This window comes from Camponotus floridanus, unplaced genomic scaffold (assembly GCF_003227725.1).
Source record: "Camponotus floridanus strain SB8 unplaced genomic scaffold, Cflo_v7.5 scaffold24, whole genome shotgun sequence".
In the NCBI taxonomy this organism is placed as follows: Eukaryota; Metazoa; Arthropoda; class Insecta; order Hymenoptera; family Formicidae; genus Camponotus; species Camponotus floridanus.
The window spans coordinates 2,167,998-2,188,154 of NW_020229370.1; the positions used below are offsets into that span (position 1 = coordinate 2,167,998).

General features: G+C 36.5%; 2 protein-coding genes and 1 long non-coding RNA gene across 3 annotated transcripts; 1 reads left to right on the top strand and 2 right to left on the bottom strand.

Moving 5' to 3' along the window:
* The first annotated feature begins 481 nt into the window (after nucleotides 1-481).
* On the top strand, nucleotides 482-16,581 carry LOC105256941 (protein Wnt-5b). The gene is made up of 8 exons (XM_011267236.3): nucleotides 482-2,497; nucleotides 11,053-11,156; nucleotides 14,593-14,858; nucleotides 14,969-15,149; nucleotides 15,334-15,445; nucleotides 15,608-15,710; nucleotides 15,891-16,058; nucleotides 16,200-16,581. The coding sequence occupies exons 2-8, from the start codon at nucleotides 11,062-11,064 to the stop codon at nucleotides 16,385-16,387; spliced, it is 1,113 nt and encodes a 370-aa protein (XP_011265538.1). The 5' UTR covers nucleotides 482-2,497; nucleotides 11,053-11,061; the 3' UTR covers nucleotides 16,388-16,581.
* LOC112638044 lies at nucleotides 14,724-16,037 on the bottom strand. Its single transcript, XR_003122871.1, has 4 exons — nucleotides 15,856-16,037; nucleotides 15,263-15,781; nucleotides 14,967-15,143; nucleotides 14,724-14,848 (listed from the first exon to the last, which is right to left on the bottom strand). It is a non-coding gene; the product is annotated as an uncharacterized LOC112638044 (long non-coding RNA).
* A 1,952-nt stretch (nucleotides 16,582-18,533) lies between the features above and the next one.
* Nucleotides 18,534-19,724, bottom strand: LOC105256940 (39S ribosomal protein L18, mitochondrial). The gene is made up of 3 exons (XM_011267235.3): nucleotides 19,395-19,724; nucleotides 18,979-19,092; nucleotides 18,534-18,888 (listed from the first exon to the last, which is right to left on the bottom strand). The coding sequence occupies exons 1-3, from the start codon at nucleotides 19,592-19,594 to the stop codon at nucleotides 18,654-18,656; spliced, it is 549 nt and encodes a 182-aa protein (XP_011265537.1). The 5' UTR covers nucleotides 19,595-19,724; the 3' UTR covers nucleotides 18,534-18,653.
* Between the last annotated feature and the right edge of the window lie 433 nt (nucleotides 19,725-20,157).

The window sequence follows — 20,157 nt, forward strand, 5'->3', positions numbered from 1 at the left end:
ATATTTTATATGTATTAAATATTATATGTTATATATTATATATATTATACACATATATTATATATATTATATATTATATGTATATTATATAATTATATAATTATATAATTATATATAATTATATATAGGAAGGACAAGATGTTTTACGATATAAGTTTTTTGAAAAATTGAAGAGAAACAATCTTATATTAATTTTACACATGAAATGAAAGAATTTTATTCTTTCAAATTTTGAAAGAAAAAATTGACTTGTTTGATTTCCAACATTATATAGCGATTAATTTTCACTTGGAAGGTGAAAATAAAATTTCTTTCCTCAACATTCTCTCGCGAATTGTATTTTCATTTGTTATTTATATATGTATTTAATCCTGAAATTTTTATTAATTAATTACTTTTTATTAATTGTATTAAAGAGAATTATATAACAAATACTTTGAATATATATTTGCCGTATATTAATTTCGATTGATCTTTGTAGGATTACGATTTTGAGGTGTCGCCTGTCGAGTGGTAGTCTTGTTACACGAGCGGCAGACTCGAAGGATACGAAGGATTAATTGGCGGGTCCGATCGCGCACGCTGCCACCCTTCGCTCTGCCTCCCCCTTTTTCTTCTCGCAGTGATCCCTTCGAAGGGGTTGCACGCCACGCCGGATACCGCGGGCACGGCGAGTGGCAGGAGGAGAAAAAAGAAGCGCAGAGGAGGAATGAAAGAAAGGAGTTGCTAATTGACACGGACGATTGCATGTAACGGTATAATTAGAGAAAAGAATACGAAGAGCCCGGGCCGATGCACCGATGAAACCAATGAACCAGCCACCGCGCGGCCAGAAGGAAAGGAGAGAGAAGGAAAAAGCGCGAGCGGAGCAACGGAAGAGAGACGAACGGAAAGGCAGAAAAGTAGCAGGGGAGAGAAGCAGCCGGCGGCTTTCGTGCGACCATCGAGGGGTTCCCTCTCCAGAGAAAGAGCCGTGGATAAGAGAGAGCGAGAGGATGATAGCGGGAGAGAAACAAGGAGAAAGAGGGAGGCACTGCTTGGAGAGACAGAGAAGGAGAGTAGGGGTACGTAAACAGCAGAGGGAGCGGGAGAGAGAGAAAGAATGATAGAACGAGGGGAGAGGGAGAGCGAAAAGAGAGGGACCATGGGCTCGTGGACCCTGCTGCGTTCATTCTGTACCAACACGCCGCGCTGATCGGTTTCGCAGCGTTCCTGGGAACCCCCCGCAATAACACGAGGAACAGCCGTTCTCCAACGAGATCGCTTTCAGAGGGAAGATCCTGCTCAGTGTCGTTAGATTTTCATCTCTTCAGCGACATCTTCTCGACCTCCTCTCCTCGCCGAGATACGAGCCGCGCGTCCCGTGACGACAGGATGCCGCAGGACGAGACTCGGGAAGTGTCCCGGTGAAAGGTGTAGCGAGAGTCTTGTCGTCTTTTTTTTTCGAGAACTGATCTCGTCGGGACCAGACTTCCTCATCCGAATACCTAGTGAAGAACCGCAACTATTGCTGCGATCCTCGAGGGGATATCTGAGCAAAAAGCATCTCTCCAGAGAGAATTGCGACATCATTCGGGAAAGGTGATCTTGGGTTCCCCGGCGATTCGCGGATAGATTTAACCTGAAGAAAGTTTCATCTTCCTGCCACCGGTCAGTCCTATCGTAGATTGAAAAGAAACTCGGTATTATTATGAAGAAAAATCGTGCGAATGCTGACAACTTTAACGCGAAAGCGAGTGCTCGAGGGACCAACGAATGATGTATGTCGGTGGTTCGCTTTTATCTCGGACGTTTGATCGAGAGACAGGTTTCCGAACGGAACAAGAACAGTTTTACGGGCGTCGCGCATTCGCGAGCAGCGAGATATAAATTCATCAGCATTCGGAGCAACGATTCACGCGAGGAAGACCATGCATTGAAGAGATCGCGGAGATTGATCTCGGCGATTGGACGGCACGAATAAGTCGATTCTTCTTCGAGGTTGAAACGAGAATTAACGGCGGCATTTCCAATCGGCGCGGTTCTTTTACGAGGCTCCAGCAGCGGCGGAAATTATTCCGTCAAGATCGCAATCGCCGGAGCGCGAGCAGCTCGCCCAGGCGATCAGGTTTCGCCCCGCGAAAGAAACCTGGCTTCGCGTTCTCCGCTGGAGAAAGATCCTCGAGAGTGGTCGCACGGTCGGATCCGAGAGATAGGGCGGACTAATTATGCGAGTCGGTGGGTCTTATGGGCCGCAAAATGAGACGTGAAACGGCGCGTCGTGTCAAGCGAGGAACAAGAGGAAGAGGAACGTTTTCGGAGACTCTACTCGCGGAAGGGACGAGGACTTGTCGCGGAGATTTTCGATGAAAAAAATCAAGGGAAGGAAGAACGACAATAATCGATTCGCATTCGGTAGGATCGGGAGGAGCGATAAGCGAGGATCATCCCGCCGAGTCGAACTGAACCGAGACGCAATTATCTTGGATACTTAACGACCACGGCTCGTTCCGTTCCGGTGAGTAATTATTCAATTAAACGGCAACTTGTGTGTCGGGGGTCACTGTGACATTTAGAATAATTGACCATTCGTCGATTGATGAGCGGCGGTTCACGACGCTTTCTCGTTACCGATTTATCTCGAATTCATTCCAGAAATCGTGCTCCTCAATTTTGCATGATTACTTCAAATCTATCGTACATTGAAAATAATTGTCGCATTTTAATTGTCACGTTAATTGTTTCAATCGCTGCATAACATTTTTAATAATAACAATATGGTAAATATATTTGGAGAATCTGCCGCACAAAACTCTGCAAAATTTACCAAAGATCAAAAGAATTAAAAAATTAAATTAAGAATATGTATAAAATAATGAAATAAAAAATAATAAAAAAATAATAAAAATAATAAAAAATCTAAATACAATTGCACGCGTATACAGGTCTGTCAAGCATTGTAACAGGATCTCGTTAGCGGGCAATCGATATAAACGATGATGGTGTACGGTGGCGGTCTCGATAAAGGTGACTTACTAAGTCGAGATAAGCGTTTCATCGGCGCGATCGTTCGCGAACCGAGCAATCGGATCGTGACCCGGACGCGACTTTAAGGAAAGGACCGATCCTTTCACTTTCCATCGTTCGCAGAATATTTGAGATTTCTAGTTGAATTTCATGTTGCATCAAGTATATAATTTTTAGATGTACCTATTTCTATCTCTCGGCCTCGGGTGCTTCGAAATCATCCCCGTCTGATGTTCACGCTCGACGAAGGAACACGTCACTCGTCGATGACACACGCGACAGTGAGAGAGTAGGTCCTCGTGTAAAACGTGTATTTTTGTAACATTATCGAATATAGGGTTACACATAGACAATATTCGTTAAAATATTATATTAGTATTGAAAATTTTCGAAAATTTAATTCTCTTGTCTTGAGTGAATTTTTGTAGCAAAAATTTTGTCTCGATTTTATTAGCAATTTTTATCTAATATTGGACAACTGTTTAAAATGTTTCACATAATTTTTATAATGTTATTGCAGAGAATTAAAAGTTATATAATTGTGCAAAATTTTGTTATTTATTTTATTTAGTATATTTTAATTTTTTCTATATATATCAATTTATTAATATAAATATATTTTTATTTCTTATTATAAATAAAATTTTTCAAATTTGTATAATATAATATTTTTTTCGCATTTAATTTAAAAATATATATATTTTCGTTTTGTTTAAAAATAATTAACAAGATTGACAATTTTGACAATCTTAATCTTGACAATCTTAATCAAATTTCGAGACAAAACAAGACAATATCTAAACTAGTCTTCTATCTCGTGCAATCCTAATTTTTCTGTTCTAAATTTTCTACCCAATTTTATAAAACTAATATGTTTTCTTGTTTAGTTACACCCGATATATAATTGACGTGAGAATTCGTGCTCTTCCTTCGAGAATGATTGCATTAGATAAATATACATCGTCGTCGTTGTATCGTAAGCTGTAGAGTCTGTAAAGTCGATTCGAGATGCCAAACCGTGCCGAGCCGAGGATTTCCGCCTGATAGTCGTTGAACCGGCAATGATTTACCGATGTCTCGGCAGATTAATAGGCAGCAGCCCCCTTTTAACGGCTCGCCGCGACTCGCCCGTAGCTCATCTCGCAAATGACCATTCCGTTATGCCTCGACTTTGCTCCACTTCGCGACTGTCATGAACAATAGGCACGCTCCGGGAAGCGTATCGCTCACTTTTGTGTAGAAATTGCAAATTATAATATTTCTCACGGGATAAAAAAATAATTTTTCGAGCAATCGCAAGAGTAATACATTCAGTAATACATTTTAGAATATCAAGTATACAAATGTAAACGCGCCAAGATTTGTTGTACCTTGAATCTTGTAACATCGACATTGATAGTTCTTTTAGATGATAAAATATCTGTTCTATAAGCAAATATGGAAGATATGGAAGATAAAGTTTTCAGATACTTTTTTTTAAATCAGAATTTTTGTGGATTTTTATTGGGACCTAAGAAACTAGAAAAAATTTATAATCCATTTATATGTTCAATGTCTTAAAAAATATAAAATATACAGTAGATATTTTTATTATAATTTTTATTGATGAAGAAAAAATGTTAAGCAAACGAAAAATGTTTATCTTGAAAGTTACTCAATTATAATTGCACTTGACATTTAAATGATTTTATATTTTTTTAAATTTAAAAATATTTAATTTTATATTTATAATTTTATATTTTTAAATGAAATTTTATATTTTTTATATGAATGAAAAACATTGGAAAACGCACACAATCAAAAATTTCGCTTTAGAAAATTGTAAAATTGAAAATAATTTCTTTACCTGGAATTTTGAACGAAAATATCTGGAAGATAAGGAAGCTTTTTTTACAAGATTGAGCAGATAAATCCTGTTGCAAAAGTAGTTAATATTTTTCGGTTTGTTGAAAAATCAAGACGATTCAATGAGATGCGGGAAAACTCGAGAGAAACTCAATCTCGTCGTTTCGAGATTGTTGCGTTTAATGACGCGGTCCGGTCGTTATCGGGTGAATAATATCGCATCGCAACGTTGGTAGCCGCCGTTTCTCTCTGCTCCGAGTTTTGCTCGACGCCTTTTAAACGAGGTGAAAAGAGTGCGTTTTAAAACCGTCGCGTTTTACGATCATTTACGCGCCGTCCATTTAGCGGGAAATAGTCCTCGGATGAGATATTTTACGCGATGCATCATCGACGATTTGCTTTTCCATCGTACGACGACGAGCATTCAACTTGCTCCGAAGAGAGGTGTAATCAGCGAGGATCATTTCTTCGCGTTTAGGGATGAGACGCGTGGGATAATGACGGTTCACAATCCAGACTTTGCCACGATCGACAATGTGGCCGGGTGTTGTTCCATTATCTTAAATCGGAGCAGTTGCCATTATCGGAACGATTACCGTTCGATTTCACGAACGAATGAGGACTCGATGGAGATAGTTCAGATTTTTATTTCCGTGTTCCTGAAATCAATCGGCAATGTTTTATTTCATTCTGTTCATTATTAGATTTTTTCTGTTCATTATCGAGCATTAATTCGATTGTGTTATCAAATATATACTCATACTATATAGACAGGGTGTTTCTTAATAAGTGCGAAAAATTCTAGGAGATTCCTTGTTGAAAATTAAGGGGGGTTTTTCATATAAATATGTACTCTTGCATCCCTCCCTGTGGAATTACATTTACTCCTCCAAAAATGGGGTAAAAATTAGGTTTTTATTATAATTTTATTTTTGTCCCAATTTTCCCAACATTTACTCTAATTTTATTTTTATTTTAAAATTTAACTTCTCCTAATTCGAAACCTATGCTATTTAGCATCGTGTTGTGCACGATAACGTATTTTATTTTTTTCTTGAAAACTACTAATTTTATGAAAAAAATAAAGGAAATAAACAAGTTTTTAAATAAATCAAACTTTTTAATGCATATTTTTTTAGATGATCATATTTCAGCCCATTAAAAAGTTCTAATAAAAAATTGAATAGGGGTTGCTAGTTTCATTAATACGGAAGGCTGAAAAAAATATTAATAAATAACCTTTTTATTAGTAGAAAATATCCACGTAATTTCATTTTTTAATTTGTTTCAAATTTGTTTCATTTTTTAACTTGTTTCAAATTTGAGAAAAAATCTAAAATTGTTCACACTTATTAAGAAACACCCTTACATATGAACCTGATGCATTAAGAAATTTCTGTACTGCTTGATTTAGAAAACAAATTGCAAAAAATTGATATGTCGTCTCAATCCATTAATAGTCCATTTTTGAACTTTGATAAAATTATAATTGCATTACATTATTTAATTAAAATTATATTATAATATACATCTAGAATCTTTTATTACACTCGTGGTCTTCAAGTTCAAAATATGCGCTGAAATTATTAAATTATCAAATTGTCGCTTAACTTTTAAGTTGATAAGTTCATAAGACGCATCATGACTGCCGTTATATTCGTAATAACAATCCTCTCGAGAAGGTAAGACGTCGTTTCTCTGATACCTCCCAATTAAAAAGTCAGTTCTCTCGGGATAAATTAGCGCGGCTGTATATGTTAATAAGGTATCTTTACGAAAGCGTCATAAAAGTTATGAGTTACGATTGGATGGAGAGTACCGGATAGTGTCCTACGCATGTATAGTGTATAATATGAGTATAATCAACGATTACAATGTCCGACGAAATGGCTTTTGTATTCCTTTTATGTTCCTTTAAAAAAGGGGCTCTCTCTCGCTCTCTTGACGTACGTAATTACTCTTCAGTGTCGTTGTAATTCTTTTTGAGAACTCTCCACTCATCTCGGTCGCTTTCGCTCATTTAATCGACCGAGATTTTAGCAAATATATTTTCCATTATTTTTGGAAAATATAATATCATAGAATCAATGATGTAATTTTGAACAAAAATACCCTGATAAAAATTATCCAGATATTTTAGGAATATCCCAAAAAGTAATAATAATAATAATATTTTATACGTTAAAGTACAAAGAGTCTTACACTTTACACAAAGCTTCGTCGTTATTACTTGTACTGGTAAAGGAAGAGCAGAACGGTTTCTCCAACAGTTTGCATTTCTAAAGTTAACTGGTTTTTCTCCTCGGTTCCTCGCTAGATTGTTCTAGTATAAGTCGTATCCTCGTGCAGGTTGTATTGACAATCGTCGACCGGTCCCACTGTACTCCGTGCGTACCCCTTGCTTCCCCTGGTCCAGAGATCCTCTCGGATCTTCCATCTTCTCTGCTTTCCTCTTCCTCCGCCGCCTCCCTTCGTCCTCTCTTTTCTACCGCAGCTTCTTCTGCCGGAGATCCCTTTCTCCCCCACCCCCTCTCCTCCTGTCCTTTTCTCTCGCCGCTCTCTCGTGGCCTCGTAGGCTCTCGTTTTCTTCTGCGTACGTGTATCTCGAGTGTGTATACCGTCCTTAGCTCCCAGCTTCGTTAAGAGGGCTCGAGCCGTCGTCTTGGCGCTCTTCGTGAAAATCTAGAGCCGATTGCCTCTTCGGGGATCGTTTGACGCGACTTTCTCGCCTCGTCTCATCTAGGAGGTGCAATTAAGGGCCTACACCGACGATTCTAATCGGCACACGTCGCGTCCGAGATTCTGAAATGATACGCAAATTTTGTCCTCCCTCTTCTTGCTCCAAGACTATCATTCGGCATCTCTCGCTAATAAAAAGCGAGTCTACTTGAATAAGTTTGTTTTAAACGCGAGTCCTCATACTTATGCGTACCTTCATGCGTTACGATCGCATTTTATGATTCGGCAGCCAATGTGTTGCCGGCTCCCGTCTCAGGGATTATGCAAGCGAATGCTCGAGTAGCCAAGTGCACATCGTTAGGCATGTGCACCTAATATCAAATATCTCTCTTTCTCCATCCGCTTCCCTCTCGCATATCGCGCTCATTATAACTGCGCGTGCAGTCATACGGAATCGGCGATTAGCTCATTTCGTAACAAACGCACGCGGCGCTTATTGCATCTTATATCGCTTGGTCGTGTCTTGTTCAGCGCGAGCCTTTAGCGCGAGATACTTTATGGACGCTGATAACTCGCGCCCGGTCCACGATTCCCAATGCGCCGTTTACATTCCCACCGTGATCACAAATGCATTTTATACGCCGACTAATATCGCCGACCCGCAGATCGCGTGGGCTAGATAGACGACGATGTACTCTATATAAGCACGCGCGTGTGCACACGTGTATATACGTGTGTATACCAGTTCCGCGGGGCAGGGACGTGTATAGCTACCGTGTTATGGTGCGAGTTATTTTATGAATACAGGAAACCCTGTTGTTTCTTCTCCTTTCCCCTCATATATGTGGAAAAGTATCGTAAATGTCAAAGGGAATTTTGAAAAATTATCATTTCGAAATATTTTGAAAAATTATCATTTCAAAATATTTTTAATTATACAAGATATTTATCTTCAAGAACTATGTTATTTCTTCTCTTTTCCTCTCATAGGTGAAAAAGGTTCATAAATGTCAAAAGGAATTTTTAAAAATTATCATTTCGAGATATATTTTAAATATACATGTTTCTCTACAAACATGTGCGAAAAATTTCGAGATGATTCCTTGGGTAATTTCTCGAAGGAAAGTTTATATGCATCAATGTTCTAAATGACTCGATTGTCCCATACAGCAAACCAACAATGGTCTGTGCTGTATGGGACAATGCTATACAGAGTGTTAAAGTTTTAAGAACCCTGGTGTTTCTTCTCCTTCTCTCTCATATGTGGAAAAGATTCATAAATGTCAAAGGGAATTTTTTAAAATTATCATTTCGAAATTTTTAAAATATGCAGAATGTTTCTCTATAAACATGTGCGAAAAATTTCGAAAGATGATTCCTTGGGTAATTTTTTGAAGGAAAGTTTATGCAGAGTGTTAAAGTTTCAAGAAATAGAACCTTGTTGTTTCTTCTCTTTCTCCCCCTCATATATAGAAAAGATTCATAAATGTCAAAGGGAATTTTTAAAAATTATCATTTCGAAATATTTTTTAAATATGCAGGATGTTTCTCTATAAACATGTGCGAAAAATTTCGAAAGATGATTCCTTGGGTAATTTTTTGAAGGAAAGTTTATGCAGAGTGTTAAAGTTTCGAGAAATAGAACCTTGTTGTTTCTTCTCTTTCCCCCCCTCATATATAGAAAAGATTCATAAATGTCAAAGGGAATTTTTAAAAATTATTTCGAAATATTTTTTAAATATGCAGGATGTTTTTCTACAAACATGTATGAAAAATTTCGAGAGATGATTCCTTGGATAATTTCTCGAAGAAAAGTTTATGTACATCAATGTTCTAAATGACTCGATTGTTGTTATACAGAGTATTAAAGTTTCAAGAAGCAGAACCTCGAGCTTGACCCTCTCGATTCTCAAAATTGAATCCTTTGGATTTTTTTCTTTAGATACAGTATATTGATTAAAATATTTAAAATTTTAAAAATCGCATAATTTCATCGTGTAAAATTCATCATATACTTGATATTCTTGAACGTATTTGCTAATCAATAAGAAAGAGAATAGGCTTATGGAGGTTTGACTTTAACAATTCTTATAATTTTATTGACTTTAATTTTGGTCAAAATATATTTTTCGAGATCTCATTTTTCTTAATCTTGAACATTTTATTATTCGAAAATTATACCATTTAAAACATAAAAATTGTTCTCCAAAAAATTATCCAAGGAATCATCCTCCAAAGTTTTTCGCATATGTTTAAAAACATCCTGTATTAAATCAAATATATGAACCATTCGGTTTAATTAAAACGCTTTAAAGTAACGCTATTGCCGCAAACCGTTACTTAAAGAGAGAGCTCGAGTTTACGATCATTATTTACAATACAGTTGTAACTTGACGTGACACTTGATGTTGTCGAAAATAGACGAAAGTAAATGCATCTTATTAGTTCTGCTCATCGGGCTCGCACGTTTCAGCTACGTCACTGTTCCCGTGTGGGTAGCAGTGCCAGCATCGCCACGGGCTGACCTCGGAACGGAAAGACACCCGAGTCCAGGACGATTATGGTACATCGGTTCGACATTACACCTTGCGAAGACCTGGACGCGGCGCTCCATTCTATGTTCTCACGTTGCACAAACTGTTGATACAAGTCCCAGAGTCGAGTTACGATTCGACAAAGTCTATCGCTTAACCCGCGTCACACTCTGTGTGTGTTGCGCCTTTTAGTCTTTGAAACACGTCTTATCTGGACGCCGAGAAGAACTGGACGAGAGTTCTCTCTTCCTTCGTCGAGATATCTTTGTGTACATTATTGAATCTGATCAAATCGAGCATGTATAAATTATCCCCTCTGTCCTAAATCATCAAATGTACTGTCAATGAACAGATAGCGATTGATCCAATCGTAGATATAGATTTTTTATTACGCTTTAAATCTCTTTTTTATTAGATTATTTTTAATTAAATTTTAGAGAAACTTGTATGTAAAGATATTTTTTTATTCAAACACTTTTAAGTCTAGAAGAATTATTATTTATCGCACTATTAAAATAATATTAATATAATAATATTAATTATTAATATTAATATGAATATAATAATATTAATAATTAATATTAAGTTATTGTAACATTTTTAATTTTTATCGCGTTGCCTCTTTGCACGTTAAAATGCGCACATAAATATTCCGAATTGTCGAGTCTCTGGAGCAAAACATGTAATCACAAATTGCGGCCAAGTCGAGGCGTTTAATTAAAAGGCGATTTTTTCCCGCGCCGTCGTGAATTGTAGCGGCCGTGATGCATCGATTTAACCTTGATTTCACCGTCTCGCCGTTATCATCGTCTTCTTTTTGCCTTTCCGCCGCTAAACCCGATTTACCGCGTACCAAAGTACAACGATCTTTCCTAATGAAGCAATTAATACGCACGCGCAAGCTGTTGAGGATCACACATGCTCTGCGAATATTCATAACAAAATTGTAACATTTTTTTTTCGATTGTAACATTTTCTTTGCTTCCAGGGGGAAAACATGACGATACGCGGCGATGGTCTACTAGTGATACTGCGATCATTGTTGATCGTCGTCGTCGTCGCCACCGCTTCCACGGTACCGGGGACCTGGATGTGAGTATCTCTTCGCATCACGATCTTTTTTTTTCTTTCTTCAATCGCGCGAGTTAAAGAGTTGTTAAACGCGGTCTCACCCGCATATTTATAGTTAGACGGGACACGACTATTTTTTTCATTAGGCTCGCGTGATTCTTAAAATAAGCCGACGTCGAAGGACAAGGGGTGCCCTACATATCGCCGATCAAAGGATAAACTAACGGCTGTGGGGTGGTTATCGTTCTTACGGTGGAAGCTCCATTATCCGAACGTGGTTTCACTGAACTTTCGATTATATCCACATTATTACACTGTAATCTTCAATATCAGCTCGAATAATTGAGATTATGTCGCGTATTAAAATAAATGAATTTGAGGGCTAATTTAATTTCCCGAATTATCCGACGAGTCATTTATCTGGAAAATAATTTTTATTTTTAATCGTTCCTCATTAAAGAGGATCGTGAAGCATAATCTTGCGACTGATTCGCCTTCATCAAAATTACATAAAAATGTTTCTTCAGTTATATACTTGTCGATTGTTTCGCAAACTTTTCGTTAACGCGTCGATCGAATGAGTGATCAGCTAAATCAATTAAATGAATACGTTACAAAGATACGCGATAATCGAGAGCAGGCGATTTTTCACGGGTTTTCTAATTTATGAGCCTTTGTACCGGGGCATGGGCACAATATCGTGGGAATCTTGGGTGCCCTCGAAAATCTCTCCGCGAAAGAGATCGTTCCCCATGTCGTTTATACCCCGCCTCGCTCAGAGTGTGTCTAATCTTTGAATTGCCATTCTCGCCCCTGTGTTCTACCCCGCGTGAGCATGACCAATCACCGAATGGTCCCGGACGCCCGCGCTCCTTTGTCAGCCAGCCGGGTCGCTCCAGACTTCCTTCGCGTCGAATTCACCTCTATTATCTCCGCATCTCTCTCGCGAGAAAATCCTCTTTCGTCGGAATGCGCTTATAAACCACGTATTACGTCATTGTAACAAATAATGTTCATTGGATTATTATTGGATTATTATTACATCGGATTATTATTACATTGGATTATTCATTTCGAGATATTTATATCGACGCGGATCTTATTGATTCAATCAATCGTCCTTTGATTATTAGGCTCGGTCTTTTATACACGATTTCGTTTATCTCGTGTCTACGGCCGATTGTCTCGGGACACCCCATATATATATGGACGCGTGTAGCTGCAATCTCTTCGGAGACGCGGGGCATTATTTTTCGGACCCGCGGCCCACGACGCGAGCGAGCCCCCCGTGCGTGGGCCGTACCCCGTCGAAATATTATCGTTCTTTCTATTCCCCCTCTCGTCCCCCTCGGGTTCGCGATTGTCCGCGCCATTGTTTTAGGGGAGTGTAAAGCCAATGATATATCGCCGCTGGAGCGTGTTCCAGAATATTAATGTCGTCTATTACACACTCTCCCTAGACGCTCGCGCGGGCTTTTACGACTCTTCGCTCGATCGCGGTAATACTTGGGGACAGCTTACGATACCTCGGAACGGCTTTTTTTTCGATACTAACGACACTAATATTTTCTCCCTCTTTTCGTCGCAAATTTACATGCATCTTAAATCTTCACGTATATCTCGAATATTTTCAACGAAATTTTTGCTAAGTTTTAACGCTGGCTTGTACATGTGCAAATAAGTGAATTTTAATTGCACTATTAATTCTAGAAATTTCCAAGTAATGCACGCTATTGATACATCTCAAGCGGGCGCGTCACGTTGCCGACAACCCCGGCAAGTATTCACCTGAGTCACGCTCGGACAGGTCCTCCGAGCTGCACCGAGTCGCCGTACAGGTTGTCGCGGCTTACCGCGTAAATCGCGGTCGGACTGCGATCGAGAAAGACCGTCGTTTGGTCCCGACGATGCCCATACAGCGCGGAATATTGCAGCGATGTTATTAATATTGTTGTAACATTGCAATATTGGCGGAATGTTACTGCAATGTTCTGTGCTGTATGGATGGAAGCTACGGAATATAATAGAGGAAGAGTCTATCTTCTCGAAACTTAGCCTTCAGAATTTGGTCTTATCTAATTATACATGAACAGTGTTTGCTGGTATCTAGATAAAATTATGTAGCTAATCATCTAGATAAAGAAATGGATCATCTTTATCTTTAACTAGATGAAGAAATACAAAGTATCTTTATCTTTATCTTAGATGAAAAATATATGTCATCTTATCTAAAAATTGTCTAAGATGACGTTTTCATTATGCAAAAAAGTTTTCCAGGCAAGCTTCTAAAAATCTACTTAAAATATCTAAAATATATTTTTTATATTATTATTATTAATATATTATAAATGTATTATTATTATATTATTAATATATTATAAATATATTATAAATATAAATTAATAAATAAATATTTATCATATCATTTATATACCTTTTTACTTATTATTTAAATATTCTTTAGCAAAAGAGAAAGAATATGTGTTTATGATTTTAATATCCCATTTATAATCTGCGCCACATTTTTTACAAATATTTATAGTCTTCTAAAATAAACAAAAATATCTAGATAATTATCTAGATTATCGCAATAATTATCTCATCTTTTATCTAGATTAAGTAAAAGCAAAATCATTTTTATTTCATCTAAGATAAATTTACGGATTTTTATCTTTATCTTTATCTAGATAATTTTGAAATTATCTACAGCAAACACTGTACCTGAATATCACACACAATACTTAAGTTTACACAAGATGCCTTTTTCGAAGACACCCTATGTATATTTTCATCGCTCCCATGAGAGAGAAGCTACGCAAATTAATTAAATCTCATATACATATATAAAATATACAGATGTAGAGTCGGCCTGATGCGAGAGAATGATTCGCGCTAATGATTTCGCGGGGATTTTTCTCGATGAATCTCACAGGAATAAATATGGAGAACGATCGAGCGGTGGAGACGCTATTGGAACCTATGCTCTCGCGACGGTCGCCCGTTTCGAATTACAGATTGGTGGGTCTTTCCTCCGACATCTCACCCCGCCGGCCTCGGCTTCTGTCTTTGACGGTACCGTTCCATCATCTCGCTCGGTTGACTCACAAATGCCGCCATTATGGAGAAAATCCAAGGGTTGCCTCCGTGCCCACGAGCGTGGTTCATCCTGCACCGAATTTGTATAATCGGCGTAACAAATCCCCAGGAGTTGGGGATCCCACGTTGTGTGTGGCATGTCGAAACAAAATCCGTGCTTGCGAATCGATAAAGTTTTGCGCAATAAAATCAGACTTGTTTTTTCTTTTTCTTTTATGAAAAATAACCGCGATGAAAGCTATGCCAGCATTTTTTTCTGAAAAAAGAAAAAAAATATGTAGAGATGTTCTTTTTTAATACGATATTATAAAACTATACTGATATAAAACTATACGATTCTATTTTGTATATAATTTGATAGAAATCTGGGTCTACGACACTTCCCACAATTGGAAGCGGCGCAGTCGATGGAGACGTTCGACGCGAGTGCCTCCGAGATCTGCACCAGCTTGAGGGGATTGTCTCAAGGTCAAGGGAAGCTTTGTCAATTATCCGTGGATCACATGTCCAGCGTGACCAAAGGTGCAAAATACGGCATCGCAGAGTGTCAGCATCAGTTCAGAGACAGAAGGTGGAATTGTTCCACCGTTCACGACGAGAACGTGTTTGGGCCGATACTTAGAATAGGTCAGAATCTTCGATTATTTTTTCGAGAATTATAATCAGCGTCCAAATGTATTTGTTTTTTGAATTAAATTTATCAAATACGCATATATATTGCATTTGTTCGTTTACAGCGAGTAGGGAAACTGCATTTGTTCACGCCATCACCGCTGCTGGTGTAGTTTACTCCATCAGTCGCTCTTGCCGAGATGGTCAACTATCGTCATGTGGCTGTTCCAGGAGTAGCAGGCCCAGAGATTTGAATCGCGATTGGATCTGGGGCGGATGCGGGGATAATCTCGAGTACGGCTACAAGTAAGTGCGCGTATTAGATAAACGATTCATCGATAGATATAAAGATCAAAAATATGTAGATTATTAACATCATATTAGTTACATGATTTTTCTCTAGTTATTATTTTATTCACCTTTAATTTTTGCGTGGAATACTCGAATAATATCAAAAGTAAACGACAAATGTGTCGTCCATGTGTTTCAGATTCACGCAATCATTCGTTGACGTGCGAGAGCGCGAAGGTAGCTTTAAGAAAGGCAGCCGGGAACAGGGCAGAAGCTTGATGAATTTACACAATAATGAAGCCGGTCGCAGGGTAAAGTTCGTTCTTTTCTTAGCCTACACGTGTGAGAAATGTCTCTTAAATGTCGCATCGTTAAATGCACGAAGGTGCTCTTATCGATTTTTCGCAATTTTAACACGAATTCGCTCAACTAAAGCCGCCGTGTCACGAAACTAATATGTCGTTCATCTGCAGGCCGTCATCAAAAGGTCCAAGGTGACGTGCAAATGTCATGGCGTTTCCGGAAGCTGCAGTCTGATTACTTGCTGGCAGCAACTCACATCGTTTCGCGAGATCGGTAAGTCTCGATGCGTGCGATTAACGCTTCTTATCACCATCTTACGATATTTTTTGCGACCACAAAAATATCTAAAAGATCATTCAAAATAATCATGCATGGTCACATACTTCAAATAACATTATTTAGAACAGTTTTTGGATACCTGTATAAATAGCATTATATAATTAATATTTTCAGGCGATTTTCTGTTGGACAAATATGACGGTGCAACTGAGGTCAAGGTCAATCGGCGGGGTCGCTTGTCGATGCGCGATCCAAGATTTTCCGTGCCTACTGCCAATGACTTGGTCTATCTGGATGACTCGCCAAACTATTGCCTTCCAAATGATACCTTAGGATCGTTAGGTAATGATGTCGTATCTCTTTCTTTCTCATGGATGTTGTATTTTTTAATTAAATTTTTTTGTTCAGCTAATGTCGAAAAAAAATATTTTTGAGATTACTTTTTGGATGTGATACCTTTCATAGAAAATTATCTTATAATAGGTACACAGGGCAGACTATGCAATAGAACTTCCTCCGGCATGGATGGTTGCAATCTTCTTTGTTGTGGCAGAGGGTACAATACACAAAAGTCGACCATCAGGGAGAGATGCGAATGTAAATTTCACTGGTGTTGTTACGTCGAATGCAAGACTTGCGTGAAAAATATCGATATCCATACTTGCAAGTAGAGTGCTACTTTCTTACTATTTATTCTTTTTTTTATGATCCTTTTTTTGACTTATCTTCGTATTATCGAAGGTATATACATATATATATACGTGTAATTAACGGTGTCATATTCTCATAACAGTGGCATTATTGTTTCGTGCAGTCAATGAATTTTTGTATATTATACTCTTTCTTTAAAAGTACTCTCTATATATCTATAACACACACATTTATATATAAAAATATATACATTAATATAATGTATTATATATTTTTTATATTTATAAAAACTATATAATAAAATATATATATATATATATATTTATATATATATATATTTTATATATATTTAATTACATATATATATACATATATTTTACATTATATACATTATATATATTTATATATATTATATGATACATTATAAAAAACTATATTATATAGATCTGGGATGCATATATATATATAATTTTATACATTCAAGGTGATCCTAATCTTGACAATGCTAACCAAAGTCAAATTGATAAAATCAATAAAATATCATTTTAAATCATTTTACATTTTTCGAAATTTTTTAGAGTTTTCATACTTTTTCTTCACCCTGTATATGCATTCCACAATAAAGTTATTTCTTCATGACTTCTTCATATATGAATGTCCATGCAACATTATTTTACTGCAATTAGTTTTTAAATCAAGAAAATAATTTTATAAAATATCAGTTTTTGTTTATTTGTATCCTATTATTAATTTACCTCATTGTTCTAATTGCGGCCTATAAAAAACTAAAGTAAATATTAAAAAATTCGACTTTTAATTATGTGTTAATAGAAATTGAATGCAAATGATTTATATCATCAAACTGACTGCAATATTTTTTAACAGTAAATTGTATTAAATTAATAATCACAAAATTTTAAATTTTATGATAGCGGATCCAAATGTATATCTCTAATTTATTGTTTTATTTTGTTTCTTTTTATGCGTATAAATATTTACTAGCAATCCAGTTATATATTCCACATACAAACACACTCATAATATATAAATAAATTTTTTTATTTTATATATATAACTTTATAATTTTACTTTAGAATGTTAGTTACAAATTATTTAAAATGTTTACTGCGTTTTTATTTATTTGTTTCGAGCATGTAATTTAATTTAATGATTCGCGAAATAGTGCGCATAACCGAGTACTCTATGTAGATTTCAATGGATAAAAATACTAAAATTAAGTTTTAATGTGGAATATATCGTCGAGAAAACAATAGTCTAGACACTTAAAAAGAAAAATCGAAAATTATTTTTCTAAGTATACATGTACAGAATGACATGGGAATAACTCTGATGATTATACATATGTTACCCATATAACATAATAAGCTATGTATTATATATTATACAAGGTGTCTCATTTTTTTAAAGTTTTTACTAGAATATTTCTTCAGGAGAGCATTTTAGGAAAAAATGTTTCAAATAAAAATTGTAGGGTTTTAAAAGTTCTATTGAATAGTCATATCAGTTTTACCTTGAGTGGAAGAGGTCATATGGAGTTCAACTTTGTTTTCTTAAATGGAACTCCCAGTAAAACTTATATGACAATAGAACTTTTAAAACCCTACAACTTTTTTCTGAAATATTTTTTCCTAAAATGCTTTCTTAAAGAGATATTCTAATAGAAACTTTAAAATGGGACACCCTCTATATATATTATAATACATAATAATGCATAAACTATGTATTTGCGTGTGTATATAATCATTATAAATTAATATCCATTAATTATAATTAATATTTATCAATATTTATATTGTCTTTTGATAAATTTATTAAATTTTCAGAATTCTTTCTGTATCAATCTGTATATGTACATGTATCTAACTTAAATTTTCTATTGTGTATAGTCACTATGATAAGTAAATGTAATAACATTCCATTTATATTATAAATCTTATCATTATGTATAACGGAAAGTGTACTTGCCTTAGATAATGATATGATATTTACAAGTTAAATAGCATTATATCTCTAGTAGCTAGGCTTTTTTTTAACAGTGATATAATTATTTATTTATGTCTCTTATAAATATTGTAGTGTACAAAACTTGCCATTTCTTGCAGAGGTTTAGATACTACAATATAATATACACACAGATCACACAGATCAAGTTTAATTTTATTATACCTCTCACAAGAAGCACTGTTAAGGATATACTGCACCACTTGTGTAGTAAACACTATTCCTTATATTTATTTACATTATTGTGTGAAAAAGGATAATATATTATTCATGGATCTCCCATGGCTTCTCTGGTCGATTTCTGCTCCAAGAATTAGGATATTTATATACTAGTGGTTCATTCAGATAAATGTTAGCCTTCTGTAATTCATTAATGAATAATTTATATTTTTCTCCAACTTTTAGTTTAGAGTCAACTTGCATTTCACAAATCCCAGCCTCCAAACAACGTTGAGCTAATACACGTCCCACATTAATATAAGCTGAACAATCGACACTCCTGAGAACATTCATAAGTCACTTATTATTTATTGGCGTAACTGGCTGAGAAGAAACAACAGATGATCTAGATTCAAGCAAATATCTGTACCGATATAACTGCTTCTTTAATGCCCATTCTGTGCTGGAGGCTGTAATGACCGGTCCATTTTCAAAGTGGCGGACTTCCGCAATAATGTAACGAGATTTCTTAGTCAGATACACTCTATAAATCGAATGAGATAAATAATTAGAATTAATTAAAATTATTATCATATTAGTCGAAGAGCGTATATACTTGAAATAAAACTTGGGATAACTCTGATGATTACACACTGATATTTGGAATACTCTGACGATTATGCTATCCATATAACATAATGTACAAATAAACTATGTATTTGCGCGTGTACATAATCATTACAAATTAATATTAATCAATATTTCCATTCGGTCTTTTGATAAATCAATTAAATTCTCAGAATTGTTTCTATCAATCTGACAAGAGAATCGAGATGTTTGTCTTACTTGTGCCAAAACGTGCGCCCGGGTTCCTCGAGACTATATCCCGAGGGTTTCCTCGCTATTCTCAGTCGTTCTAAATTTCGCGGATTCCGATTCACAACCTTCTGGCATGTCTCGATCGATTTCGCATTATTGCGTATCTCTGCGCGTGATTCCACGCAAAACGCGCGTGCGATGCCGGTACGTATGTTCGCCGAGTACATTGTCCCTCGTACAGATGGGCGATGAAAAAAATAATTATTATATTCGCGTTTTATAATTTTTTAAAATTTTAGCGTTTTCGTTGCTGCATGAATAGGTTTGTCAAACACGATACGCTCAATTACAAGACCAGACGCAGCAATGCCAAATTACCGACTGCCTGGTGCAAGACATGATTGGCTCCTACTTTCAGATCCGACCAATCAGTGTCGGGTTACATCAATGTCCGATCAGGGATTCCGTGTGCGCGCATATGCGGTTCTGCGCATGCGTGACTTTTGAAATTACATTGTACTTTCACGGTCGCGCAAGTGCAGAGCCGCACATGCGCGCGCACGGAATCCCTAATCGGAACACTGGGTTACATCGGAAAATCTAGCAACGTTTTCGACTTGTCCCAGTAGGAGAAACGAAATGCAGCACTAGGAGTTTTCAATACTGCCAACTTTATCTTTTTTCCCAACACCGACCAAACATATTTTCGAACGCACTAAATAACATCTAGTAAACTATCCAGAGCGATTGAACTTGACGGGTGGCACCCGATTGACCACGTCGCCAATTG